This window comes from Falco punctatus (genome assembly GCF_963210335.1).
Source record: "Falco punctatus genome assembly, chromosome: 19".
In the NCBI taxonomy this organism is placed as follows: Eukaryota; Metazoa; Chordata; class Aves; order Falconiformes; family Falconidae; genus Falco; species Falco punctatus.
Window position 1 is genome coordinate 3,189,933 of NC_137599.1, and position 27,673 is coordinate 3,217,605.

The 27,673-nt window shown below is 51.0% G+C and overlaps 3 protein-coding genes and 1 long non-coding RNA gene across 16 annotated transcripts in view; 2 read left to right on the forward strand and 2 right to left on the reverse strand.

Annotated features, from left to right (window-relative positions):
• Positions 1-9,097, reverse strand: part of ACLY (ATP citrate lyase) — a 32,183-nt gene extending 23,086 nt beyond the window's left edge. For 2 of the 5 annotated variants that reach the window (XM_080369137.1, XM_080369138.1), the window contains exon 1: positions 7,065-7,197. The gene's annotated coding sequence lies outside the window, so the exon portion shown is untranslated. Of the gene's footprint in view, positions 1-7,064; positions 7,199-9,073 lie in introns of those variants that run through there. The other 3 variants (XM_080369140.1, XM_080369139.1, XM_080369141.1) reach the window with 3 other exon arrangements.
• On the forward strand, positions 9,096-19,902 carry ODAD4 (outer dynein arm docking complex subunit 4). 3 transcript variants are annotated; one of them, XM_080369200.1, is made up of 12 exons: positions 9,149-9,354; positions 9,882-10,013; positions 10,348-10,501; positions 12,451-12,512; positions 13,539-13,695; positions 14,443-14,667; positions 15,695-15,902; positions 17,359-17,445; positions 17,667-17,863; positions 18,060-18,160; positions 18,991-19,069; positions 19,418-19,902. In XM_080369200.1, exons 1-12 carry the CDS (start codon positions 9,244-9,246, stop codon positions 19,459-19,461), a joined length of 1,557 nt encoding a protein of 518 aa, XP_080225326.1. In that variant the 5' UTR covers positions 9,149-9,243; the 3' UTR covers positions 19,462-19,902. The 3 variants fall into 3 exon arrangements, 2 of the variants coding, with proteins under 2 accessions (XP_080225325.1, XP_080225326.1); XR_013924510.1 differs by lacking the exon at positions 19,418-19,902 and having other exon boundaries at positions 9,096-9,354; positions 17,667-18,160; XM_080369199.1 differs by lacking the exons at positions 18,991-19,069; positions 19,418-19,902 and having other exon boundaries at positions 9,096-9,354; positions 17,667-18,219.
• LOC308055371 lies at positions 9,404-21,927 on the reverse strand. Of its 4 annotated transcripts, XR_013924512.1 has the most exons (5): positions 21,841-21,927; positions 18,705-18,755; positions 16,934-17,067; positions 14,511-14,680; positions 12,536-13,067 (listed from the first exon to the last, which is right to left on the reverse strand). It is a non-coding gene; the product is annotated as an uncharacterized lncRNA (long non-coding RNA). The 4 variants fall into 4 exon arrangements; XR_013924511.1 differs by lacking the exons at positions 18,705-18,755; positions 21,841-21,927 and adding an exon at positions 9,404-9,944 and having other exon boundaries at positions 12,917-13,067; positions 16,934-17,307; XR_013924514.1 differs by lacking the exons at positions 18,705-18,755; positions 21,841-21,927 and adding an exon at positions 14,820-15,298 and having other exon boundaries at positions 16,934-17,307.
• On the forward strand, positions 20,314-27,027 carry CNP (2'',3''-cyclic nucleotide 3'' phosphodiesterase). 4 transcript variants are annotated; one of them, XM_080369208.1, is made up of 4 exons: positions 20,314-20,454; positions 22,791-23,460; positions 24,057-24,199; positions 24,697-27,027. In XM_080369208.1, the coding sequence occupies exons 1-4, from the start codon at positions 20,452-20,454 to the stop codon at positions 25,147-25,149; spliced, it is 1,269 nt and encodes a 422-aa protein (XP_080225334.1). In that variant the 5' UTR covers positions 20,314-20,451; the 3' UTR covers positions 25,150-27,027. The 4 variants fall into 4 exon arrangements, with proteins under 4 accessions (XP_080225334.1, XP_080225336.1, XP_080225335.1 ...); XM_080369210.1 differs by lacking the exon at positions 20,314-20,454 and adding an exon at positions 22,133-22,558; XM_080369209.1 differs by lacking the exon at positions 20,314-20,454 and adding an exon at positions 22,497-22,627.
• The last annotated feature ends 646 nt before the right edge of the window (positions 27,028-27,673 follow it).

Sequence of the window (27,673 nt, forward strand, 5' to 3'; positions counted from 1 at the left end):
TACATCATTGGTTTATTTGTTTTGTTTCAGAACCTAGATGTCTTGGAAACAGGTTCACACCTCACAGAGTAAGATGCTCAAGACAACAAAGAAGATTAGAGTTAGACAGTTTCCCTTTTTTTAAAAAAAAATATTTTTTTAACAATTTCTGATTTCATGCCTTTCCTGGAGACTGCCGCCTTTTCTTTTAAAAAGTATACTCTGAACTGACATAAGTAAATGATCTCCGATCTCAGGACTGTAACTTTTCTTTCTGGTATGCAGCAAAGTCATAGGTGTCAGAGGTGTTTATTTTTAGCTGCAATACACATTTATTTGAAAGAATAATCCCAGTGAACCTGCCTGCACATGTCAAAGATCAGAACCATGTCTTGCGATCAGCCAGAGGTCAGTAAGCAGTTTTGATTTTTCTGAAATGTCAGCCTGCTGACAGAAGCTCGAGCAGCGGCTCACACTGCATTCAGAGTGACTGGAGGTCATGTCACTGTCCCCAGGCACAGCCAACGTGGCAGGAAACCCAAAAAACCAGAGCTGCGAAGGAGAAAGGCACCAATGCAGGAAAAAAAGAGCTCAGATTCTACCCGAGTATCTGGACAGTGAAGTATCTGAATGGCTCATTAAGAGTAACTAACTGCCCAGGCTATCACAAAATAGATGCCTCACTTAAGATACACAAAAATACACAGTTTAAAAATTCCACAGTTATTTCTGTGCTACCTTCTGGGTGATAACCACTAGTAATCAACTGGGTTATTAATCCCATAAGCAAGCACAGAGTATGCCAGGGAATAATTAGCCATCATTAGAAATAAAGACCTTTTTTCCCCTAGAGCAGGAAGAAAGAGGTTTGGTTTGTGTGTTCCCCCCAGATAGACAAAATATTTATTCTGCAGAAAGGAGGAGTAGGAGGCAGGCTGCCTTCTCGGTAAGTTTCTAGAATGAAACAGACTGGACTAAGTACTGTTATTGAAAGCTGGTAACTAGGCTTAAGAACTGGCAGTCAGATTTGCTTCTAACAGCTTTTCAAACGCAATTCCAGTGTTAAAATAGAAGATGAGAAGCTACAGAAAGGGCAAAAGATGTTAAAAAAAAAAAAGTGTTCCTACTTTCAGAGAATTATTATGTAGAGCTCCAACACTATTCAGTGCAGCTTACAATTAAATCCCATTTCAAAACAGCATCAGACAAGGTTTCTAAAGCACCCTATAGAATCAAAAGAACCTTTGTAAAGCACTCTTAGAATCGAAACCATGTTCTTGTCACCATGAACACTTGCACCTAATATTGCTAAAAATAACGTCACTTTGTTCTTATGACCCCCGTGCCGAAGCCAGCATAGGCTAAGGAGGGGGGAGCTCCTGTGAACAAGCCAAAGGAGACCAAGCACATTTTGTCTGGCACTGCAGAGCGAGATGCACATCCTACAATTCCCCCCTCAACGTAACAGCCCACACAAACACTACGCTGAGTCTGCTGCGTTAGCTTCATTTGCTCTCTAATAAGCATTCCTAAAAATACATTATCCAACGATGCTGTGGGAATAGAGCTGTCTCAGAAAAACACTGAGAGCCATTGAGTTATGTCAAGTCCTGGGGCTACGAGCAGCCGTTCCGCAGTAACTTTAGAAGCGATCTAGAACTCCCAATTACAAAAGATGGAGTGACATTGAGATAACTACGTTATCTCAAGGTGAGGATTTAGACACAGCTATCAGGGAATAACGAACAGCAGCATGTATTGGAAGAGGAAACAGAATCAGTGAAGGGGAAACGCTGGGTACCAGTGGATTAACCTCAAACACTTTAGGAGTTGGAAGGTTTACTGCACAACCCTCTTAGGCAGGCTGCAATCCTGGCTGTAAGCTGAGTGTGGACACCAAAGTTGGAGGAACGTTCATCTCTTCTTGGTGTCAAACCACCGCAGCTTTCTAGGATAGGAGTTTCGATTGGAAGGAAAGGGAGGTGAAAGGGGGCAAGGTGTGCAACAGTCTCAAGGGGAAGCAATCTACAACAGGTAAGTGGCAATGGCCACCCATGTCGTCAGGGAGCTGGCAGACATCCTGCGTGCTGAACGAGTTGCAGGCATGGCTTCTTGTGCTTACACAGCAACTGAGTATTTGCCACGCAAAATTGCCTTGCCAACTGCAATTCTCTGCCCTGCAAATGCCACAGAACTGTAGGAGTGTAAACTGTGTTGTAATCTGCATCAAATTTCGAAGATTAGCAGAGTCACTTTGACTGCTTAATCTTTATTAGCAAGGAAGCTGCAAGAGAGAGTGGTTTAACTACTAGAATGCAACCAGAGTTTGCTGCATCAGGCTAAGAAGACTCTCAAGCAGGTTTGCAGAACTGGTTTGCATCTATCCTCTGCTAATTGTAGATCAGTTTCACAGTATCATTCTGAGAAAGTTTTTTTCTTAATTATGAGGCATTGTCTGTGCATCAGATAAGCACCATCAAGAAAAAACATGCCATCTTCTCTGACCAAAAGCTTACAGCTTTATTATACAGCTCAGCCGGCCATGGACTAGCTACACAGAGGAAGACTTTCCAAAACTATAGAAGTGGCTCTACCTTGAGCTGGTGGTTGGCAGAACTGTAAGAAAAAAAACACCAAACCACCACCAAACAAACCCCAGCCTTATTCTGCAAGCATGCAGAGACACACTTCGCTCCCACAAACACCACTCTGCCACCTTGTCTTGACAGCTGCACACACACACACTACAGTAAATCACCTGTACTGTAGCGCTGAAACCTTTTCATTACAGTTTTTGCTTTAAAGCAGTACTATTTCTGAGAGCAAATCCTGCCCCCAAGTTACCTGCAGCTATTTACTTTGCCTGGTAAGAAGCTGGAATACCCTTTCTTTCAAAGCCCTTAGAAATCCATCAACTGTCTACACTATGCTAAAAGCCAGTCCCAGAAAAAAAAAGCGTCACATTTCACTGTGGTAGAAGCAGATGGAGAAAAGAAAAACGGCAAACTTATTTCTTAATCTAAAAAACCCCAACAAACAACTAAGTATTTTTCATTTGTCCAGGGTGACACAGAGCCCCTGAACAGTATTGCAGATAGACCTTCAGTCCACATTTACAAATTAAAATAATCAAGCCGATCCTAGTTATGCCAGTGAACAAGATGTAATCGTGTGCAACTGCAGGAAACTGGACCCAGGACATTCCTCAAGTCTTCTTAAAAACAGTTCCGTAAAAAAAAAAAAAAAAGTCAGTGGGAACAAGCAACAAACATGGGATTGCTTAAACCCGAGGGACACAAAACGCACTCCCACAAAGCATGGCACTGTGAAGTTGCTCCTCTGTCAGGAATTTTACTGGCCTTTATGTCACTACGTTCTGCTGCTCCCCTAATTTTTCTCCCAATTTCATCACCTCATTTTTGCAATAACAATACTAGAGTAAAGAGAGAAAACTTAGAGGATTATTACAATAGCAGTAGATGAAAAGTAACAAAATCCTTGTGTCATGGCAACAGAACAACAGGAACCCTTATCTACCCGTGACATTTCCTAATCATTAGCAAGTCTTTAATCACACCCCTCACTTGGTTTTTCCGCTGCTCCAACCCTGCCTTTCTCATGGGATAGACAGCACAAAACAATTGCTTCGGTCTGCTGAATTGTTAAGCTAAAAGATCAGCAGGGGAGGAAAAAAAAAAAATAAATCCATAGGGCATCAGCAGTTCCTAGCTGTATGTGCCTGTGCAGGTCTCTCATCAACTAGAGAGACATAATCAGAGCAGACTCCATGAACTGGTTGCATCTGTTGTGCAAACACTGAGCAGGAGCACGGACTGCAGGTCACCACAGAAGCAGAGGAGCAGAATCTTTGCAGCTGCCCAAGAATGAGGCAGGTTAGGACTCTCCTCTATCCTTGATAATCTTCTTTTCAGTCACGCTCAGCACCTGCAGTACCAACCGATGCTGATGGAGTAATAGATGTACCTCTGAAGAAAAACAGCAGGGGTGCAGAAAAAAAAATATCATCCCTTTCTCTGTACCAAATACAAGCTATAGGATAATGTTCCCTTTCACCGATTCACTCCCAGACACTGCTGTGTTCATGATTCATTAGGTGAGACTGAACTGTAGTTTTCTTAATACTTTAGACCCCAGATTTTACAACCACCACACACAACGGCAGAGTCATGTCAGTAGATCAAAATGCCTTTTGCAGTCTGCTCTTAATGTGCATCCTCTGCAGCACAAGATTTAGGATAGGGGCAGCTAGAATTAATAGTTTCTAACCCATAATGCCTCTCTGGCTGCCTGTGATGCTTTGCTGGTCATTCTGCGAGTTCTGTACTGTACCTACACCACAAGCCTTCAGGTCCAGTTATTATAAACTGTCTTACCTTTTCCCTTGAGGGGTGTACTATGGAAACACAGTTGGTTGCTGGCCAAACATGCTGAGTTAAGGACAATCTACTGCCACTTTAAAGCATTTTCCACAGCGTGTGCCACGAACTTTTTCAGTTACAACGCAACAGATCATAGGAGCACAGAATAGTCCAGGTTAGAGGGGCCTCAGGAAGTCACCTAGTCCAACCTCGAGCTCAAAGCAGGGTCAGGTCCAGAGCCAGCCTGGGTTACAAGGACCATTCTTGCCTTTGAAGCATGCTGTCCTTCAGCAATGAGCTCTGCTGAACAGATCACACATCTAGTCTTCATTTGACAAGTGGGTTACTGGCATAAGAAAAAATTATTTCTGGAAGCGTCACTGATTTACTGAGTTTCATCAATGATTTGTGGTCATTTACTGAGGCTCTAAAGCAAACTGCTTCCCTGCACCACATCAGAGACCTCTGCCATACCCACCGATTTAAAAAGTGCTGGTTTTCAGCCTTCACTAGCAAGTACAAAGATTTGATCACAATTTCGATGGCTCAGAAGCATTTATTCCCTCAAAACACCACCTGTCAAATATGCCAAAAAAACTGTGCTTGGGGAAAGTCTCTTGAGTGTATTCACAAGAGAAATGATGTGATGGCAGCAAGTTAGGATTAAAGAGCTGGATGTTGTGTTTGCTGTGACACAACCGATAAATCTGCCCTGATATGTTAGTGATCAGCTGAAGGGAGAACGCAGTCCAAAGAAAAAAGAAGATGGAGAAACAAGAAGAGGCACTGTGGACAACAGAACCTGGGTGAAGTATCCTTGACTCCTAAAGAGATCAGATGATAGGGCACTACTCAGCACAATACGGTCTGCTCTGCAAGGGGAGGAAAAGAAAAAAAAAAGTGAAGACATTGATTTGGTTTCTTTTTCTTTAATCCCTTTCTGGTCTCAGAGGTATAACTCTATGAGCTTCACCAGTTGTGTTCATACTGAACACGGCGCTCATGCATGGAATTTTCTTAGATCCAGATCAGCACCATACTCCAACCATACCCAAGCGATGCTTTTGTTGGGAGAAAAGGGTTCCCTCTCCAGTAAAGATTTCATGCCCTCTCTCCCAAGACTATGTCAACAAAACCGCAACCTTCCCGCTCCATCCCAGGTCATTTATTAACACAGTTCAAGATCAGCCAGTATTTTCAGCCCACAGCAGCATGACAAGTTACGTCAGCTTCCACCTGGCAAACACACGTGCTTTCATCAGAGGACAGAGAGGGCTCAACAGCCAAGACCCTGCAGCAGTCGGCCAACTTCACGGGTCAAGATACCTCAGCGCTAGGTGTTACAAAATGCCTGGCACTGTGCTGGTGTGATGCAAGCAGGTGCACTCACTAGGGTGGCGAGGGCGTTGAATGCCCAGCACTGGAGGAGGTTCCCTGCAGACATGGAACCTTTGAGAACAAGACAGCAGCCACGGAGGGGAAAAGACTATGAAAGGAGGGAAGTCTGGCTAACGGAGAGCAGCAGACAGGCTCCAAACGCCCTGGTAAGCGCCTAGTGCCAGAAGCGGGGTATGTGGAACCATATCTTTAAAGACCATCTTATCCTGCAGCCTTGGGGAAGGTCCTTATAAGTTTATTCCTTAAATCCTTCCCCTCCCCACCTCACTCGTGAAGCAACCAGCAGCAGCGCATACCCTGGCCTGTGTGGCTGGGCAGGATCCCAACCGTGGCGGTCGGTCGTGCCGGCTCCCACTTCAAGCAGAGCTGCTCACGGTGGGAAGAGCCCCGCTAGCTGGACAGAGAGCAAGCTTTCTGCATTGGTACACAAGCCTCACACACTAAATAAAAAAACCCTACGAGGTTTTAATAACAGCGTTAGATGGCAGAGCTGATATTCCGAGCTCCAAATCCAATTCAGGAAAAGAAATACAAGTATTTACACAGAACGTATTGAGGATGCCGGGAAGTTTTCAGTCTGCAGACAAGTGTAGTTTAACAGAGAGAAAAGAGGAGCCCGGGCAAAAGGAAGAGGTATCCAAAGCAGCAAGGTAAACAGCAGGTGTTTGCAGTTTGCAGGTGTTTGCAGTAGCAAACAAAAGAGCTGGAAAAGAGCCATTTCGCAGCTCCTGGAACTGTCCGGTCCCCTCCCGGCAAGCAGGAGAGGGAGAGGCACAGGCAGCCCCCCTGCCCCCGTGCCCAAGCGCGGCCGCAGGGGTGCCGACGGGGGGTGCTGCCCCGGGGTGCGGTGCCCGGCGGGGGACTGGGGGCGGACAGGCGAAGCCGGGCTGTGCTGCGGGCACGCACCAGCGCCCGTTCCTCCCGGGCCCTCGTCAAATATTTGTGCCGCGTCCCCCGCACACAGCCCCGGCGCGGCCTCCCCGGCCCCGCTGTCGGGCCGGCTCTGCCGCCTCCGGCGGATGGGGAGCGCTCAGCCGAGGGGCGGCCCGGCCCCCGCAAGGCCAGGGCCGGCGGAGGCAGCTCGGGGCTCCAGCTCTGTCCCGCTCCCGGCTGCAAACCCACTGCCGGCGGGCGACGGTCCGCGGCACTCCCCAGGGCCCGCCCGCTGCCCGGAACGGGGCCGGCTGGCGGCGCCCAGCAGCGCTCCCGGGCCCCGCGGACACCCCCACCCGCCTCCCCCGGCCCGCCATCCCCCGGCGCGGAGCACAGGCCCCGCTGCAGCAGCACAGCCCCAGCCCCACCACTCACCTGGGCGCCCGCCGCCCGCCAGCTGCTCCCCGGGCTCCGCCGCCGCCTTTTGTTCGCTGCGGCGCGGCGCGGCCTCCCCGGCCCATCGGCCTACGGGCGCCGCCGCTGCCCATTGGCCGCCGCCTCCGTGACGTCACCCTTGCCTGAGCGGGCGCCGCTCTCCCATTGGCTGCCGCTGGTGGCGCGCAGCCGCGCGGCCTTGTGGGAGCCGTAGTTCCGCCCCTCCCTGCCGCCGCTCGGCCCTGAACCCCCGGCGCAAAGGGCCGCGGCCTCGGCCCGGGCAGCGGGAGGAGAAGCCGCCCCGCTGGGCCCCCGCAACAGTGGGCGGCCCCACACCTGCTCCTGCGGCGCCGCTCGGCCTGGCCGCCCTACCCACCCACCAGGACCGGGCCCTGGCAGAGGGGCACACCCGCCTGCCCTTCCCCAGGCCGAGAATCCCCCCACCGGGGCGTCGGAGCTGCCGGGGCGGGAGGTGCCCGGTGGTGCGAGCCCCAGAGCCGTGCAGTTCACCAGCAGGCAGCAGCTCTGCGGCGCACATCACTGCTGGAGCGCAATGCCATGGGATACGGGCAACAGGTGCGGAGACACCACGGACAGCAGTGACACCTCCGAGGGGCTGCCAGGCCTCGGGCAGGGTGCAGCCACCCCGCTGCCCCCTTTTCAAACAAGCCTCTAACGGCAGACAGCACATCTCTTCCACTTGCCAGAAATAATCACCGCACATTCACTTTTTCCCTGGTATTTTCAGGCTGTGAGTAAAGTACGTATCAGCAGCGCTAAAGGGAAGCGCCCTGGGGTGGCCTCTGGGGGTGACCTTGCCCCAGACCGGTTGACGTCAGGGCCCACAACAGCCACCACGCCGAGGGCGACTGGAGGACACAGACATGATGCTCCTGCCCATCCCACTGGGGAGAGCATGTCACACCCGGCGGTGCCAGTGGGTAAAGTCTCTGCAAAAAATAAGTAACCAAAAGCTTAAACTGAAATTCTCGGTCAGACTCCCTGGGGACAGGGGTGTGTCACGCTGGCCTCCCACTCCAGGGCTCAACTGCTGTTTGTGTCCCCACCCGTGCGTGAGGCACCCTGCCCACCTCCCACACTACGGTGCTGTGCAGCCACTCCAGCCCTGTCCCAGGAGCCAGAGTCTAAGGACGAGCCATGCCATTCCAGAGCCGCATCCAGAACCCAGCAGCATACCACCGATTTGGCCCGTGATGACGTTTTAATCTTACAGGCTGGGAGCAGGAGCCTTTCTGAGCAGGACAGCCACACCGCACCCACTGTGAGTCACTTGGCAGGAACAAATTGCTTCAAACATAAATCACGGCAGGGTCTTACCCAAAGCCAAAATAAAGTCAAGACTAAAGCGGCTGGCTGATAGGAGGAGAAAACCAGCAGCATCTCCCATTTATCACTTGGGCCTGGGCACTGCAGTGATGACACTGGCACCAGGGGCTACCTGCAAATACTGAAAGATACTTAGTCTAGAGTGAGGTGGGGGGCTGCCCTCGCCAAACCCCCGCCGTAGGCACCGGCCTGGCCGGGCAGAGGAACCCGTGTGCCGTAGCCCAGGCGCTCACACGATTGCTCTTGCAAAGCGGTTTTTACCAAGTGCCTGCACTCCCACCCCCTGTTTCTCTCTGGCCTTGCCTCCCGCGCAGGGCTCTGGAAACACGTGGGTAAGAACAAACCGCCCCGTGGGCCGGGCGGGTCGGGTCAGGGGGGACACGGTGGGGGACGCTGCGAGCAGCCGGTGCGCGGCCGCTGCCACCTTCACCCAGAGCCCACGCACGGTTCGGGGCGAAACGTGCGTCTCAGTCCCGCCGAAGCAGCGCAGCCCCTGCCCCCGCCGCTTCCCCCCGCCACCCACCCGTGCCCTACCCCCCCGCCCCTCTGCCCGGCCCCCCTGCCCCGCCGTGCTGGTGCGGCCTCGCCGCGGCCGCCACCGGCAGAGCCTCCCCGGCGCCCGGCCGCGGAACCACAGCGGCCCACGCATGGCGCTGACCCACCCGCGGGTCCCCACGGCCGGTGGGACACGCCGCAGCGGCGGCAGCAGCGCGGGAAACGTCGGCGGGCGCGTCGTGCTGACGTCACCGTTTGGGCGGGGCTTCGTGCCGGAAGTGGGGCCGTTGCCGGGCGACCATTGCCAGGCGACGGCGGCGGCGGCAGCGGGGCGGCCATGGCGGCGGCGGGCACCGTGCCGGCCGGCACCTTCCCCAGCCTCATGGCCGAGGGGACGCTGCTGTGCCGGCGGGGCGAGTACGGCAAGGCCCTGGCCTGCTTCAACAACGTGAGGGCGCCGAGGCGCGGCCGGGGGGGGCGCCTCGGGGGTGAGGGCCTCGACGGGACGTGCGGGGCCGTGGCACTTGCCTGACGCGGGGGCGGCTGGCAGAGGTGGCAGCGCGAAGGGAAGAGGCTGGCGGAGCATCCCACGGCAAGGGGAGGTGGCAGCGTGGGGACAGGCGGCCCGTCCAGGTGGTGGCGTGAGGGGAAGGGTCCCCACGGGTGCCTGGAGATCACAGCACGAAGGGAGGTGGCACCCGTGGGCGGTGCGAGGGGATGCAGCTCCTGTTGGCTGGGGGCAGTGCTCAGAGAGGGGCTGCAGCACCTCCGGCGTGGGACAGGGTGGCTGCAGCAGATGGAACGTGTGAACATCTAGAGGAGTTTGGGGTTTTTTTCAGTAAAAATACTGGTTTTATCGCCATCCATCATCAGGACCCAGGCTGGGACAGAGCAGGTTGCATCGAATGTACATGCTTGTAAATACCTGTCCTGTTGAGCCAGCACTGATGACATACTGTGTCTGCTGCGTTGCAGGCGCTGAAGCTGAGAGCAGGAGACAAGCACGGTCTAGTTGCCCGCTCAAAATGTTACCTGAAACTTGGAGACACAGAAAATGCCCTGAAAGATGCTGAAGCTTCTCTCCAAAATGACAAAACATTCTCCAAGGTAAAGAGCATGAAGTGGTAAGAGTCTGGGGTCTGCAAGGGGTGGTCTTTTAACCACCCTTTAACTTTTCTGTGAAACTCTTGATGCATCTGGGAGATAGTCTTGCGTAGAAACAGCTAACTCTAAACACATCCTTGACATTTTTATTGCTTCCAGAGAAGTGGAGGTGCGTAGGCAGCAGTTGAGAAAGAATTCCAGGGTCGGGTTTTATTGTATACAGATTGCAATAGCACAGGGCTCTCACTTCTGCCTAGCAGGAAGTTAATTGAGATCTCTGAAGCTTTTTTTCTCTCTTTTTTTATTCCTTTTTTTCCCCCCCTAAATGTCATTTTAGGGACTTTACCAAAAAGCTGAGACATTATATACCATGGGTGATTTTGAATTTGCATTGGTGTTTTATCATCGAGGCTACAGACTACGTCCAGAACTACAGAAGTTCAGGCTGGGTATCGAGAAATCCCAGGAGGCAATCATCAACTGCATTGGAAGTAAGATGTCACATTTTACGTCCCCTACAAGCACAGCCAGAAGCTGTTCAGTGAACAGCTGGTAGGAAATTAGCTCTGCAAGTGACCCAAGGACCTGAACAACAGGGTCTCTGCTTCTGGATTCATGTGCTCAGTGGCCACCCTCAGATGAAACCAGGAAGCACCAAAAAAAGCACAGCACTGTTCTTTTTTTCTTCTACTTTTTTTTTTGGCTGAATGCCTAGTCATATACAGTATTTAATAACTTCAGTTATGTAGAGTAAATTATGACACTAACTTACATTTCCAAAGTCACCATGAAGATTTTGTAGGTAATACAGAACAAAGCAGCTCATCTACTTGCAGCGGTGCTGGTCACAGAATCCATTTTGAGATCTTTATCCCAATACTCAAAATGGTAATGAAATTTGCCTTGCTACCTGAGCGTGGCCTTCCTGAGATCCTGACTTTCCTCCAGTTTACATTGCATAAGACCAGTGAAACTGTTGACTATTGCAGTGGAGCGCTGCTTTCATAATTTCTGGCTTAGATCACAGAACATAGTCCTGCAGGAGACTGGAAAGGCCAAGGACCTAGTGAGATTTAAAGCAAACTGAAAACTTTTCCCTTTTGCCTTAGTTTTTCTCTTAGCCATGCTCTCATATGGCAACCAGCACAGACAGGACATGCACCCGCTCTCAGGCACGTGTCACCTGGAGCTGCCGCCTCCTACACCAGCACAGCATGACTCGTGTGTAGCTCACCTGGCTGCTGTAAAACCCGCCCAGCTAGTTAGGAACTACTGCTCAGGTGGATCCCCAACAGCCTGTCCCTTCGCAGAGCCAGGACACACCCTGCTGCACCCCCCTACACAGGCCCTGATGCTCGAGATATTTAAGTGCCTTACTCTTCCCTAAAATCTGTTTCAAAATTTCAGTCCATCTCCAGTGCCACAGATTAACTTCATGTCCCAGCTGTGTAAAAGCCTGAAGCTCTTTCCAATGTGATATTTATTTTTAACAGGGAGACTTCCCAGATCTGGCTCGCTTTCCTCCATTACTGCTGCTTCCTTAGCTTAACACAAATCTTTGCAACGGTCGGCTGAAATGCTTGCCATGCTTGATATACTGAGCTAAGAGCTTTAAATGCCTTCAAGCATCTGGGCTGTAGGCAAATGAACAGATTAAAACTCAAGACTTTAAATCAAGTGATAGCTCCTAGATGCAGGGGAAAAGCAAGGCAACACGTTAGCATTTGATCTAGATGTTTAAATAGCTGGGAAATGCCCGCACATTAATGGGGTATATCCCCAAAACTGCGGTACTGAATCTGCTTTGCCTGGCAGATTCAGAAACACCTGCCTTCCGTGATATGCAAGTACTCGTGTTGCTGATCTTGGCCCAGTTGCCTTGCTGGAGGATTTCCTTCTACAACAGCTCTTTCCTTCCTTCTGACCAGGCCAAAACAAAGCGCTGTTTTTCACTCCTACTTCCACTGCCAGAGTGCAATCTGAATGGCAGAACTGGATGTCAGAGTGAAAACGAGATAGGAGGTTTGCCCTAATGTCAGTGCACAAAAACTTTAATCTAGTTTTCTGGATTGCTGGAGATCCCTGTGCTTTACTTTCATTTTAAACCTCTGCTGTGATCCCTCAGAAGGGCTTGCCGTTCTTTTTCTTCCTCTGTTTCTGTGCAGGATGTAGCATGTCTCTGTAGGAATTGCATTGTGATGGGAGCCCCCTGGTGCCATGTGAAAATAGTAATTAAAATCCCGAGAGGAGCTGCACCTACGAGCTGTATTCCCTGCTTACAGAACACACCAACATCCACATATTTCATGTCAAAGGATTAGTAGAAAGCTTTATTTCAAATGGGACATTATAGGCTTGGCACATCTAGAATGATTTTAATTTCAAAGCCTCTGATCTGCTGTTCCTGAACACTTAACAACTATTTTCTCTGTATTCACAGGTCCATCCTCAGTTAAACTGGAGAACAAAGAGGATCTGTGCTTTATAAGCAGGCAGGCAGAGGTACGGTCTGAAGAGCTCTTGCTTTAGAAGCTAGCTACAGTTATTATACCACTAATACTTTCTGAAATAGGCATTAGAGGATTAACAGTTTCTGCAGCAACATGAATGCAGACACAGCTGGCCTAGTGAAGCACCTTCTGACCATAGGAAGTGCAGTGATCTGTTATGAGAGTATTTACGCACCTGCTTTTAACATAGTTCTGGCTCAAGCTACACAAAATTTAAAGGAGAAGGCAGAAGGGCAGGGAAGAGCAAGGACGGAGAAACAAAGCCCAGGCTGAAATTTCTCTGCCAGCCTGACTGTTTCTGTTGGGTGTTGCTGATCACCCATCAAAGGCTAATCAGTAACAGCAGCAAGGTTGGAGCCAGGGTACATTTATCTACAATATTTACTTTGGTCTTACCGGATGTTGAAGGTTCACATTTTTGATAATGGACACTTTATTGATTGCTTAATTTTGGGCTGGTCCAGTGAAATAGTGCCTTATTCCTCTGAGATGCCAAGCCACATTTTCCTTCGAACTCAGTGCAGTGAATGCTCGTGTCTTCTTTCACCTGGAATTACAGGTACTCAGTGGTAAAAATAATTTGTACGAAGGGGCCTAAATGTTAGCCCTGTAATTGTCAGCGTCTTGAATATGAAACTTTAGAAATACTCTCCTGATGTTTCAGAAGCCCTGGCTGTTACAGCCTCTGTTTCCTTGAACGTGGACACCTAGATCTGCCTCTCCCACAGCCTTAATGTCCCTGCACAGCGCTGAGCAGTAAGCCCTGCAGGACAGCACGAGACACTGGGGCAGGACTAATTCTTGCTGTTACTATAATGCCCTCTTCTGTTCTTGGAAGGGAGGCGGCACAATTGGTTGCAAAATTTCAGTTGCTCATGACCAAAGCAATTGGTGAGACACTGACTTTGTGCTTTTATTTAAAAAATAAGCTGGCTCATATGGAGTGTAAACAGAATTCTGCTAATTCTAGTGTTCCCCACTAATCTCCCCTGTTTTCCTTTATTTTTTCTTGCCGTAGAGCAAACATACGACCCAGAAACCGCAAATCAAACTGACTAAGGATCAAAAATGGACGAGGAAACAGGAGCCTGTGAGGAATCCAAAAACAGAGCGACAGCTTCTTGGAGAGCTTTATGCTGACAAGGCCTACCTAGAAAAGTTGCTCAAGGATGAAGGTCTTTCTCCACTTTATTTAACTAAATGTTCCTTCTAAGCTTGTTCTTTTTCCTCTTCTTCTTTTATATCCCTATGACTACTCTTCCTTATTTGTATCAGAGCTTGCACAGCACATCGTGCTTGCAGTGGTTGTGAGAGAGGCAGGTGCCTGGAGAGTACAGGTATTTCTGGAGTCAGATCGATTATTCATAACATTGTCTGAGTGTATTTCCTTCCTTATTAAACGGCAGGCTTTTATAACGAACGGTAAATCAACTCAAAGCAATCTGTGCTGATGAAATAAAAAACAGAAACAGATTAATTACAAATTACTTAATTTCTGTCATAATGATAAATTCACTAACACTTGCATTAAGTGCAAAGCATTGCTCATAAGACTGCAATTCATCTGTGGTTTTATTATAGATGACGTTAAGATCAAGATGTCAGGATTTGGAGAAGTAGCTTATTTCAGAACTAGGCAGAAGGGTGATTCCCCTTTAGTCATTTTTCTAGGGAACTCTTTACCCAGTAATCGAGAAATAAGTAAGAATTTAGCCTACTCACGGGTTTTATGGTATTACTAGCATTAATAATATATGTGGGCTATGGTTTCCAGGCATGTAAAAGCACCAGCTCTGAGCAGCACCAAAAACTGTCGCTCCCTGTCAGAGCAGAAAAACACGCACCAGCAGTCCCTCACTGAACTGCAGCTTCGCCCTTCATATCCATTACTACTTTCCCGGGTTCTACCATTTTCTTTTCAGATTTGATGGAGAGCAGCACAAAGCAGGGGATCAAAGTAGCAGACCTGGTTTTGAGTGGCATTTCCTACCTCGACACACGCAGTGATTTCTGGCAGCAGCAGAAGCCTATTTATGCCCGTGTGAGAGAGCGCAAGCTCAGGCAGCAAAGGTGGATCCGGGATAAGAAACGAAACGCAGCTGAGGTTGGCAGATACATTGTGAAGAGTATGGAAGACATCGATATGTGTAGGTGTCCTGGCTGGAAGCAGTAAGAAATCATGATTAGCACATGTAATTATTTGCTGTAGTAATTACAGACCAGAACAATAGAAGCAGTGCAAGTATCAACAAATGCTAGTAGGCATTTTTGGGGAAGTATTTGCTTTTGTATTCTTTACCCTTCCCAACACTGGATACAGAATCCAAGACTTTTTTTTTTTTTTTTCTTCCTCAGCTTTTTCTGTACTTGAGGTCTTGCTGACTGGGTTTCAGGACACCACTTAGGTACCAAAGCCGGGGAGGCCACTGCTGCATGCTTAGCAAACACCTCTGGTTTGCTAATCAGAAGTTGTTTTATTGAGAGAATGCAGGCCACTGGAGTTAATTTCTGTAGTTCCAAAATACCCTTGGAGAGAGATGAAGCAGCTGAAAAACTGGTCTGGAAGGAAGGAGTAATTCAGCTGCTTCTGGTCTCTTTCTCTCTTCCTGTGCTACATATTTACAACCCAGGAGAAAAGTGTCTAGTTGTTGCTGGAGTTCAGTCCTTTTAAGTTGCAACAGCTCGGTGGAGGTGGTGTGGGAAACATCCTGCAGTCTCCCTCCCGCAGCACCATCGTCCAGCTGGGTACAACACAGCTCACCAAGGAAGTGCAAGGGGCTAATTTAGGAGACAAAAACTTAAGTACCATAGTTAGAACTTCATTTCCAAGACCAGGCTGCCCTGCTGCAATAACTACGAACTTTCAAAAAGTCAGACAACAAACATCATTCCCCTTTATTTTTCTTCAGCAAGCGTGAAGTGTTACCAGGGTCATTTCCCTTTACTTGCTGTGATGAAAGTGATTCCCAGTAGTGCCAGGTGGAGGGTCAGGAGTACCATCTCCCAGGGGCAGAGTTTTTGGAGACGGGAGGGAGGAGTGTAGGAGATGCATGAACTGTTAGTAGCTCTAACCTTTCCCAAGCTCTGTCTGAGGCTTACACAATCGCACTTAGTCTTATTTCCCCAGCATCACTGCATCCATACACTCGCATAAACTTCCATCTTTGCCTCCAGTGCTGACTGGCGACTCCCCTGAAGAAAGCTGCAAGAAAGCTGAGCGTGTGCTAAAAACAATACGAGGGTGGCCAGATAATGAAGTTCCCAACAAGAAGGAGCTGATTGGAAACCTCTACAGCTGCATTGGGAATGCCCAGCTGGAGATGGGCCAGATGGAGGCAGCTCTGCAAAGCCACAAAATGGATCTGGAATTTGCCAGGCAGAAGTAAGTGCTGAGAAGTTCAGATGGGAGGGGGAAAGAGGGAAGTACCTCTGTTAAGATATTTTAGCATAAAGTAACAATTCCCACCTGGAGATTTAACAGGGCAATGCATTCACACTCTGCCCAAGTATCATGGTCTCTAGTGACTTACTATCGCCACTATTTCAAAAACAAGAAAGCGGATTTTTAAAGGCCCTCGACCATGTGGCACACCTAAACCTCTGCTGAAGCAAAGCAAAAAATGCAAGTCCCAGTCTCAGCACTTTAGCCTCTAGTATGTATTTCCTTCTCAGGAAGGTCAGGCTCTAAATTGCACAAGTTTTCTGCTACATTTTCTCTTAAAATCATTTGCATTCAAACCATAACAACAGGCTTGAAATATTTATCTAAGAGGTACAGTTACCTGCCCATACAGAACACATTCGGTGGCTCTTTCAGCTAAAACAGGATGGAACAAAACATAGTCTTAAGATTTAGTAAGAGTTTTGCAAAGCACAGGAGAAAACATGGAATAGTTGCTTGAATTGACCTTATTTTGGTTTTATTTTTTCCAATACTGCATAGGGCTTTAAAAATGTAACTCACTTACTGTTCATCATTTTCACAAATCACTTTTTAAAATTAATATTGGTTTAAGAAATGTCTGCCTCTCTCCTGGTGATCTCAAATCTCCAGTTATGCCAGATGAAGTTGAGAAATAGGAGTAAAGAGGCAGGAATGAGATGGATATGTAATTTTAGCCCCTTTTTAATCTGATGTGAAGTTACTTTTAAGGACAGAAGCGCAGCGAGGGCTGGGGGGCCTTGTCCTCTGGTGGCTGGAGGCCAGCGATCACCCCCAGCGAGGCATTTATCCCCTCCCTTCATCAGCTTTTTCATTTATAAGGTAAAGGTAGTCAAGGTAGGCTGCTTCTGAAGATGGGAGCAAGGACCAATTAAGGAAAAAAAATTAAAGTCCACAGGCTACGCTATTATAGAAGGAGCTGCCTCTAGCATGGGGCAGAGGCTCAGAACACAGGGAGCGGGGTCTCTTACCAGGAGTCTGTAGACACACTGCAGACACGTTTTTGGCTCTTCCCTTTTCTCTTGGGCAGAAATCATCTGTTAGTGGTAGGGACCCAGGAGCTGGTAAGCGACTTCCTCGGGCCCCACAAAGCAACAAAGGGAAACTGAGGCAAAGAAAAATGGACAGACTTTCACAAGGACTGCCAGATTTGCACCAAAGAAAAATAATAATCAGAGACAAAACCTAAACCATTTTCTCCTGTGTGTTATGGGGTGTCAGCTGCAACAGCTGTAGATAAAATCAAAGATCCACCTTGATTTTATGACTTTCAGTGTCATCGGTCCTTTACTTCTTAACACTTACCCTGAAGTCACGTTGAGCACCAAAGAAAACTTACAAGTATCAGGAGCAAGCCTATGTCAACTACTACAATTTCTTTTTCTTTTCAACGCAGTGATCTGCCAGATGCTGTATCCAGAGCCCTTGATAACATTGGCAGAGTCTATGCCCGAATCGGCAAATTCCAGCAAGCTATTGACACGTATGTAAAATTAGTAACAGAAGAGGCATTAATAAGAACATTAATTGGGAATTAAATTAATTATGTCTTTTGAGGTTTTTTTATTCATACTGCTGGCAAGGGGGGCTGTGAAATTTTTCATACCAACAGTACCTGGAACCCTTTGTTTATAAAATCAATGGTTGAAATTATAACTGCACCTAGTAAGATTCAGTAAATATCGCCTTTCTCTCTGCTTGAAGTTGGGAGAAGAAGATTCCAATGGCAAAATCCAGCTTGGAGAAGACCTGGCTGTTCCATGAAATTGGCCGATGTTACCTTGAGCTGAATAAAGCTGAAGCAGCCCAAAATTACGGACAGAAGTCCCTGCAGTCAGCAGATGAAGAGGGAGATGCTGAGTGGCAACTCCATGCTACGGTACTAGTGGCACAAGCACAAGGTAAAGGCATTACAACAAATTTTGCTCTAAGGATGGAGACAGCCTGTCTGTTCAGCATCTTAGTGAAAACATTTCTGCCGTTTAACAGCCAAAGTAACTGCTCAGGTCAAGACCTCTCACTGGAGACTTGCTTGATTAACTATTGTTGTTCTCTTGGTCTTGGGTTAACACAGATGCTTTCATTTGTCTGTTACAGTAAAATTAAAGGATTACCGGTCTGCAATCATCCACTTTGAAAAAGCACTCGAGAAGGCAAAGCTTACTCACAGCGAAGCTGCTCAAAAGGCCATCATTATTGTAAGTGGGCTGTTGCAAAGAGGAGAGAAGCTTGGGGCAGCATCAATAAGTTGGCTGTAACTATTGTCTAGTGTCCTGTGAATTGAGAAAACATCGCTACACAGCTAGTGTATTAAGAGGGGGAAAATGCAGCCTCTGAAGCCATTTACATATTAAAAGTAATGAAACCTCCTGGCTTAGAAAACTTAACCCCAGTTTATGAACCAGTCTAACATATAAAAGGATGAAGCCCTAGCCCTGCTCAGGTTGAGGGCAAAAATTTTTTTTTACCTCCCTGGGGCAAGGATTTCACACACAGGATAAGCGCTTTCTCTGTGCTCAGCTGTCAGCCTCTGATCACAGCTCACCCTTTTCTGGCCTCTCCAAAATGCCCCAGAGAAACCACTTTGCATCAAACCATGGAAGAAGATCTGGGCATGGCCAGTGACCTACAATTAAGCAGTTTGCACGTTTTGGTAGCCAGCCCTCGCTGACCTGACGGTGGGTTGTGGGTGATGTGAGCACACACAGCTTGCCAGGGAACAGTTACAGCACAGGGACGTACCTATTTGGTGATCCCTCACGGGTGTCCTGAGCTCAGGCAGAGCCTCTTCTCCTGCCAGGAGAAAAATGATAGTGTGAGAGAGATGGAACCTTCAGGGGAGGAGACATTTGATAAGGGATGCTAACAGGTAGTAACCACTGCAGGGAGAAATTAAGCATATTGTTGCAGAGAGTTTTATGGTAGGAAAGGATCAGGTAGTGACAGCAGAGATCAAAAGAAAGCAGGAAAAATGTAGGTATGTAGCTGCATTTCTAGAGCTCTTATTAATAAGCTGTATCACTTTCAGGCCTTAGATGACGTGAGCAAAAGCTTCATTGAAGAGCTGAACAAAAGAAAAGGAGAAACAACAGTTAACTTTCCTAAAGGTAATGGTCATTTAGACCTCGCCACCCCATAAGTATAAAAATTCTCCACTTCCCTTTCCTGGAGCACAGGCCAAGGCATGGGAACAAAGCACCCCGTTCCCAGGGAGCAAGTATCCACATTTCTGGCCCGTATTGCATCGCCTCTGCTAGTGCACAGTAGCAGGAATTAATTTATATGTGAGGCCATAGCGCAGTTATAATTTGTGGCTTCAGTTTTTTGGTAGCGAAAGTTTCGCCTTGAGCTGGTATAAACCAAAGCAAGTGATGCAGCGAAGCCTCGATGCCGGTGAGGGAGCCTGGTTTCCTCCTCAGTGCTATCCATTTAAAAACCTGCTTTTAATAACACAGAAAACAGCTCCGGTGCCCAGAAGGCAGAAGCGAAACGTGACTGAAAGTGGGAATAAACGAGACCCATAGCGTTGAGGCCTTCAGAAACATCAGCTGCATCTTAAGAGTTCAGATAGCATTGATTTCCTTGCAAACAGCGAATTAAAATCTTCATCAAAGCACCGTGCTCCGCCAGCTGGGGGTGGTGGAGCCTGTGCAGGAGAGGGCAGCACCTCCCGCGTGTCCCCCGCGCCTGGGCACCCCGCACCCCCTGGGGCCACAGCAGGACCGGGGTGCTGGGGGCGAGGGGTCCCGCTCAGCTTGTGCCCAGCCGAGCGCTGGGACGCGCTTTCCGAGGGGTTTTTCCTCCCCAGGTGACGGTCGCAGCGACGAAAACCCCAAAGGCGGCGACCGGGAGGATGGAGAGCGAGCGGGAAGCGGAGGGAGGGAGCCGCGGGGGGGGACCGAGCGGAGCCGGCAGGAGCGAACGGCCGCGCAGGCAGCGGCGGGGCGGGGGGCGGCGGGGCCGGGGGGGAGACGTAGGCGCGGAGCGGGGCCCGCCGCAACGGGAGCTCCGTCCCCGGGCACCCCTGGCTATCGGACCTGCGCCCGCCCCTCGCCCCCAGCCCCCCCGGGCCCGGCTCCCCCGGACCGGGCAGCCCCCAGACCCCCCGCCCCGCACCAGGCAGCCCGCAGCCCCGGCAGCTCCCAGCTCCCTCCCCAGGCCCGGCTCCCCCCGGACCGGGCAGCCCGCAGCCCCCAGCAGCCCCCAGCCCCCGGGCCAGGCTCTCCCGGACCGGAGAACCCCCAGACACATCACCCCCCGGGCCCGGCTCCCCCGGTCCGGCGCCCAGGCCCCCGCACACCCTCCCTCCTCCACCGCCCCGGGGGCGGTCCCAGCCCGGCCCCCCGCTCCCCCCGCGCCTGCGCGGCCACAGGCGGGGCGAGGGGGGGCCCCGGCTCTATGAAAGGGGCCGCGGCCGCCCCCGCCCCAGAGCCGCTTCCCCGCCGCGCCGCTCCGCACCGGCGGCCGCCCCGGAGCCGCTGCCCTCACCATGGTAAGCGGGGCCCGGGGCAGCCGCGGCGTCCTGGGGAGGGTGGGGGGGAGGTACCGGCGGCGGCACCGACACGTGGACGCGGGGTCCGGAGGGGGCGTCGCGGCTGAGCCCCAAGAGCCAGCCCCAAGGGGGTCCCCACAGCCCCGTCCCGGGGGTCCCGGGCCACCCTGGGGGGCAGCCGGAGCCCCGGCATCGCCAGTGCCCTGACGCTGGAGCCGCGGCTCCCTCCGGGCGAGGCGCTGCCCCGCGGGGGGACAAGCGGGGGCTTTGTGGGGCGGGGGCTCAATGGGGGATTGTGCAGCCGAGAGCCCGGCGCCGCGCCGGGGCTCTGTGGGACCATTGTCCGGCCGAGCCCTGCGTGGCCCCGGCCCATGAAGGCCGCTATTATCCTCCCCGCTGGGCACTGAACAATGGGGCCGGAGCGTGTTTTCTATCATTGTTCTTTTGTTTGCGCCTTTGAAAAGCGGCTTCAGTCACCGCCAGCGCCAGCAGCTGCCTGCAGCAAAGTGGCCGGGCTGCCCCAGCCCCTGCCCGGCCACCGGAGCGGCGAGGCCGAGCCCCCCCTTGGCACACAGGACACCCCCCAAAGAGGACCAGCTCTCAGAGGCTCACGCCATCTGCTTCGCCTTGTACCATGGCCTGGGAGCCCCCGGTCCGTGGGCAGGGCCCCGCGGGGGTCCCCAGGAGAAGGAGCCCCCGGTCCGTGGGCAGGGCCCCGCGGGGGTCCCCAGGAGAAGGAGCCCCCGGTCCGTGGGCAGGGCCCCGCGGGGGTCCCCAGGAGAAGGAGCCCCCGGTCCGTGGGCAGGGCCCCGCGGGGGTCCCCAGGAGAAGGAGCCCCCGGTCCGTGGGCAGGGCCCCGCGGGGGTCCTTGCTCTTCCCGTTGGCTCCGCAGCGGTTCCAGGAGCGGGCACGGCTGCTCGGGGCTGTCCCATCCCGGTGTGCCGTGCAGGAGCTGGCCCGGGGCAGGCAGTGATCCTGCCCAACGCGGCTGTTGAAGCCCCCATCCCACTCCCTCATCCCGCTCTCGGGGAACTTTTGGACCCAAAACCCACCTCCACATTCCAGAATAAGTGCTAGGAAAGTTAATAACTGAAACGGGTTTTAAACAACACCCTCGCCCTGCAGACGGGAAAGCTGCGTTTTTCTGCCGCGGGCAGAGCATTGACATTGTGTGTAAATCCCCCGGTTTTTGCACCGATGGCAACGCTGGCTCCTCCAGCATCGCTCCCGGTTTTTGCACCGATGGCAACGCTGGCTCCTCCAGCATCGCTCCCGGTTTTTGCACCGATGGCAACGCTGGCTCCTCCAGCATCGCTCCACTGGTCATGGGCTGGGCCAGGCCAGGAGGCAGCTGGGGAGGGAAGGGGGGAGAGTTCACATATTGACCTAAAAACCAGTGGCTGCCCCGTGGATGCTGTCAAAAAATCGTGCAGGTGGAGAAATCCCACGTTTCCTTCCAGTCCTGTGTTTTCCCAGTCTCTGCTGGCATTGCAGTTCCCGGAGCGGTGGCTGAGCCAGCGCCAGCGCCCCAGCAGCTCTTCCCGGCTCACTCACCATTGCTCAGAGGGTTGGTTTCGCTTTCGTGTTGAGCTCCGCAGCTGCTGGGAAAGGGGGTTTCGTTTACTGGAAACCAGTTCAGTTGCTCTCCATCACAAGAGGAGCCCAGATCCCCGCCCCAGATCCCCCCCTCTGAGGCAGCCGGGCTGCTGCTGTTCAGCGAAGCGGGAAGAGATGGCAGCTCCTAACAAGAGGCAGCATCGCTGCAGGCTTCACTCGGAACCAGCCTTTCCTACGGGGATGGAGGATCCTGAACAGGCTTAAATCCCTTTGTGGTCTCTTTATTCAAACGGAGTGATGAGATTGCAGCAGCTGTTGCAACCTGCTGGGAGTTTCGTTTCCCCCGCAGCAGGCTGCACCCTCCTGATTGACTAGCCACAAGTATTTATTTTCAGAAATAAATGTGATGCTCCAGGTGCCCTGGCCAGGCTGTCGCGCTCTGGCGGTTTGCTGGCTGCCACGTGACGGGCAAAACTTCCCCTTCCTGGTCGGGCAGGAGCGGAGCTGAGGCTGGAGTGGGAGCGGAGCTGCACCCCCAGCTCCCCGGGTCAGCTGGCCGGCGCCGGGGTGGTGGGACAGGACGGGGGTCCCCGCTGTGGGACCGGCCGGGGTAGCTGTGAGTGGGGCTGCGGAGGCTGGGGACCGGGGGGGGTACGACAGGGGGGGATGGGGCAGAGGGGATGCTTCTCCCCGGAAAGGTTCGCCCTGGCTCGTGTGGTGGGAATGCGCGGTCTCTCGGGGTTGCTAGCCTGCAAAACATTTTGCTTCTTGCATTTCAGAACAGAGGCTTCTCAAAGAAGAGTCACACGTTCCTGCCTAAAATATTTAGGAAAATGTCTACTCAGTCAGCGAAAGAAAGGCCTGAAAGCTTGCAGTTCCCGTTCCTTGACGACGATGATACCATCTCCACGGTCAAAGAATCTAAAACCTTTTTTATTTTAAGAGGGCTGCCTGGCAGCGGGAAGACCACTCTTGCCCAGGCTATCCAAGATAGGTATAAAGATGCCTGCAAGGTCATCTCTGTCGATAGCTATAAAATTACACCTTTAATAAGAAGCAGCATCCCTGAAGAGTACACAAAGGTGGATGAGGATCTAGTTGACTATTGCAAACGAGATATCAGTGTTATCGTTTTGGATGACACTCACCATGAGAGGGAACGACTGGACCAACTCTTTGACATTGCTGACAAGTACCGGTACAAAGTCATCTTTGCCGAGCCCAAAACCCAGTGGCGAATGGATTGCTTGCAGCTGAAGGAAAAGAATCAATGGAAACTGTCAGTGGAAGACCTGAAGAAGATGAAGCCCAGCTTGGAGAAGGAATTCCTACCCATGTATTTTGGGTGGTTTTTGAGCAAAAGAAGTTCGGAGAACCTGAGGAAGGCTGGGCAGGCCTTCTTAGATGAGCTTGGAAGCCTCAAAGCCTTCAAAAAGGAGAGTAAATACTGTATGTATAGAAGTATCTTACCAAGTTCTTTCTTTGTTGATGAAATGTTAACGCTCAGCAAATGGAATGTCTGGTCAGCTTCTGAAGTGAATTTCTAGTTAAAGTTAGCAACAAGAAAAACCCTGTAAAGATGCTAATCTGCTTCCCATAGTTAACAAGGTTGCTTTTGTAAGTAAAAAATAAATGAAACAGTTTTTCCTAAGTTGTTTAGCTCTGACACTGTAGGGAGCTGGGCTGGGCTGGCAGTGGCATTCCGCCTGGTGGCTGGGCATCCCTGGTTCTCTGTGGCCTATGGGCAAGGCAGAACAAATGCAAAGAGTCACAGAGAAAAGGGAAGGACAGGACAATCTTGTCCCTCGAGGGAGTCTTTAAGTCATCGAGGTTGAGAGCTCGATGCAGAGAAGCTTCTGTTTTCTAGTAACATCCCGTTAGCCTGGCTGAGCAGTTTTATTTACCCAGCTTTTATTTATTCAGCAGTACAAAAGACGAAACACGAAGGATGGGTTGGGAAGAAAGCTGAGGTGGGTTTTAGGCTCATGGGGCGACATCAAGGGGATCATTTTTTGACAGCAACACTGTTTACCTGTTATTTGCAGTTGCTTCCGCTATTGAAGATCCCAAAGTAAAAGTCGATCTCACCAGCTACTTTGTGAAGAGGCCGCCCGGGGTCTTACACTGCACCACAAAATACACAGAGTTTGGCAAAGCAGCTGGAGCTGAGGAATACGCGCAGCAAGAAGTGAGTACGGGGGCTCCGAGTCCCCCCTGGGACACCAGTCTCCCCCCCTCCCCCTTCCCAGCAGGGATCCAGAAGCCCCCTCAGGGTGGGCTGGGATGTGGCTTTGCTTGTGCCGAGAGGCCAGAGGTAGGGACAGTCCGTAGGTCCACATGGCCGTGCAATAAAGTCGTAGTTGTGGCAGAGGTGGTGACTATTTCTTGTTGGTTTCCAAACAAAATACTCCCACCCCCCATCGCCCCCCCAGCATCATCCCCAGTAGCTTAAGCTGAATGATGATGACTTAAGATCTTTACAGTTCCAGCTACGTTATTTCAAGATGGGTAAACCCAAGTTAAATAGTGCAATTTGCCAAGGAAAAAGATGCAACCAGTTCAGAACTCGGGGATCAGGAACTTCAGGCCACGATCTAGCTGCACACAGCATCCCGTGTAGGTCAGCCCCAACCCATCCACAGCCGGCTACAGCCGCGTTCTCTGCTTGTCTCCCTCCTCTCGCAGGTGGTGAAGGCTTCCTACGGCAAAGGCTTCACCTTGGCCGTTTCTGCTCTGTTCATCACGACAAAAACTGTTGGGGCTCGCGTGGAGCTGAGCGAACAGCAGCTGCTGCTGTGGCCCGGAGATGCCGACAAGATCCTGCCCGCCGACAACCTCCCGAAAGGCAGCCGGGCTCACATCACCCTCGGCTGCGCCAACGGCATCGAAGCCGTCCAGACTGGGCTCGACCTGCTGGAGTTTGTGAAACTGGAAAAGGCGGGGAACAAAGGGGATGAAGTGGGGGAAATTGGAGGAGGGAAACTGCTGTATTTTGATAACGGTATGTGGATGCTCGTCCTTTCTAAAAAGATCGATGTGAAGGCGATATTCTCGGGTTACTATGGAAAAGGAAAACTTGTGCCAACGCAGAGCACCAACAAACGGGGCTCTGCTTTTAGTTCCTGCGCCATCATCTAGGAGCATGGGCAGGGGAGCTTGTTTGTTCGTTTTTAAAAGGCAAGTAACTCCTGTAACCTTTAAAAGTGTAAAGAGAATAATTCTACCTTTACTAAAGTAAGCCCTTTTGCCAGCCCCTGTGTGAAGCCTCTCTGGGGAGAGTTTACCGGCCTCAGAACAAGGAAGAAAACAAGCAGCCTGTGACCGATGGAGAAGCAATAACCGAAGCGCTGCCGAGTATTTCAATGGAATTTTGGAGAGAACTAGCTGTCGTGGTCTGCTTGTTTTCTTCCTCGGCGGAAGATCAACCACGATCTTTTATAACTTTCCCACGAACCACAATCGTTAGACCTTTCATGTCCGTACTACGAGCAGTGGCAGACCAAAGCCTGTGTAACTGCCCTGAAGCCAAGTGAAGGGACCTGGGCGCTGCCTCTCGTACCCGAGGGACCGACGGCAGCCCCGGTGCGGTAGCTGAATCGCTGGGTGAAAATCAAGCCGTGGGTCACGGCGTGGCAGTTACTCATAGTTTAGCTGGTGAGAGGAGAACGGGCGGAGGGCAGCAGGGTACGGAACAGCCTCGAGGGGGGTCCTGCAGCCCCGTGCCACGTCCCCATTCACCCATCCTTCATCGCACGGAAGGGATGTGCTGGTGAGCAGAGGGAAAGGCTGTGACCAGATGATGTCTTAAAGTCAGCTATCGTGGACTTAAAGGGAAACAAGTAAAACAGCAGGAGAGGCGTTCAGATCCCGCCGCGTGGCTCCAGGCATTTCACTTCACCTGTCAGAGCAGGCTGGACCAAGCACTGCCCTTGTCCTTTAGGGAACAATCCTGCCTTGGCAGGGACTGGAAAAGACAAACGTCTTTTCCATCTTTTATAGAAACTAAAATCGTGTCTGAAGTATAGGACTATACTTCATGCAAGATTTTACTACTTTTCTCTAATGCACTTGAATGTTAAAAGTTAGGATGGCAGTAACATTGTAATTTAGGAAGTGGAGGTACCGTAACTGCGTAACTTAAGTCTGCTCAAACCTAAACCGTTGGCTGGAGAAAAAAAAAAGTTAACGATGAAGCACTTCTGTTATTAAATAGCCTGTTTTATCGAAACTTCTGGTTTTGCTCTTGGCCAGACCGTTGCCAGTTGGTCAGTGGATACGTGGTCACTACTTTACTGTAACACAAAGCTCAACTAACGGATGCAGGTCAGGGCAACAGTTTAAACCCCCGCTATGGCTTGGTGTTTGGTGAACTGCATAGTGACATTAACCCCGTATTAATAAATGTAAATACTTACTGTGTTTGGCAAGTGGGTGCTGGGCTCGTACCTGTTGAGGAGCTGGTGTGTGGGGAGGGCTGGGCGCGCGCTGAAGCCGCTGCGTGGAAGCCCAGCACTGCCTGCGTGAGGCTCATTTCTCCGCTGAATGTTTAAAACAAGTGCAGGGTGTGCTTTGGGGCTACTCCGGTAAATGCTCTGCAAGTTTACTAGCAAAGCAAAACAGTTTCAGAAAGACGGATGACAATAAATTCTTGTTACAACATAAAAAAAAAAATAATATTCACACCCCCATAGCACCTGTAATCCTCCCTCACCTTCACCGGAGAAACCCTTGCTAGCTCCTACGTGGGCAGAGGGGCGAGCGCCCGGCTCAGGCCTTTCCCAACAGAAATCCCAGATGGATTCACTCCATCCGAACGGGAGCGCAGGAGCACGCTGACCCCTCTCCCTCCAGTGCCCAGGGAACAGCCCAGTGCTCCGGATCGCATCCCGCACTGGAACGCGCAGCTGGAATATCTTGTTTATTTGCCTGTTCAAGAACAACAGTGAGACTGTCGTCATTTAAGTTTTTATTAGTTTGTACATCATATACAGTTTATAATAAAGTAAACCAATTGCATATGGTTTTGCTTCAGTCTGTGATATTCTTCATATAAACACATCATTATGAATTATGCCTAATGAAGTAAACAACAAATATTCACATTTTTACCATTCACATCCTAGAAAGGTAAAGGGTCCAAAGAGGGACAGTGTCGATACCGATGCGAAGCCTGGCTTAGAGAGGATGACGTGTTTGGCAAAGCGACGGGGACCGTGATTGCTCCATGCAATACCCCTTTCCTCCCAGGGGAAAGGTTAAGATATTTACACTGAGGTAAACATTCAGAATTTCGATTCGGATAAATACTGCAGTAGGGGGGTTAGCGTCCTCTCCAAGTTGGCTTCGCATCGGTGCCTGGTTTTGTCTGACTACTCCTTAACGTTGTTACAACACAGCAGGTAGGCATGCAATGAAGGTGCTGGGTTTGCTGTTCCGCACTCAATCCCTCCAACGTTGCTTCACCCCGTTTTCTCTTTTGAAGCACGAGCTGGTGACGGGAAAGCAGGGAGGAAGGTGGGGCCGCCGAGGTCAGGCTGGCACAGCACCCACGCCGCGCACCCAGCCGGGGGGAGCAGCCCGCTGCTGTCCCCAGCCCCCCCATACCGCGGCTCCGTGACACCCTGTCGCAGACTGTGCCGCAGCCCAGCACCCTGCTCACACC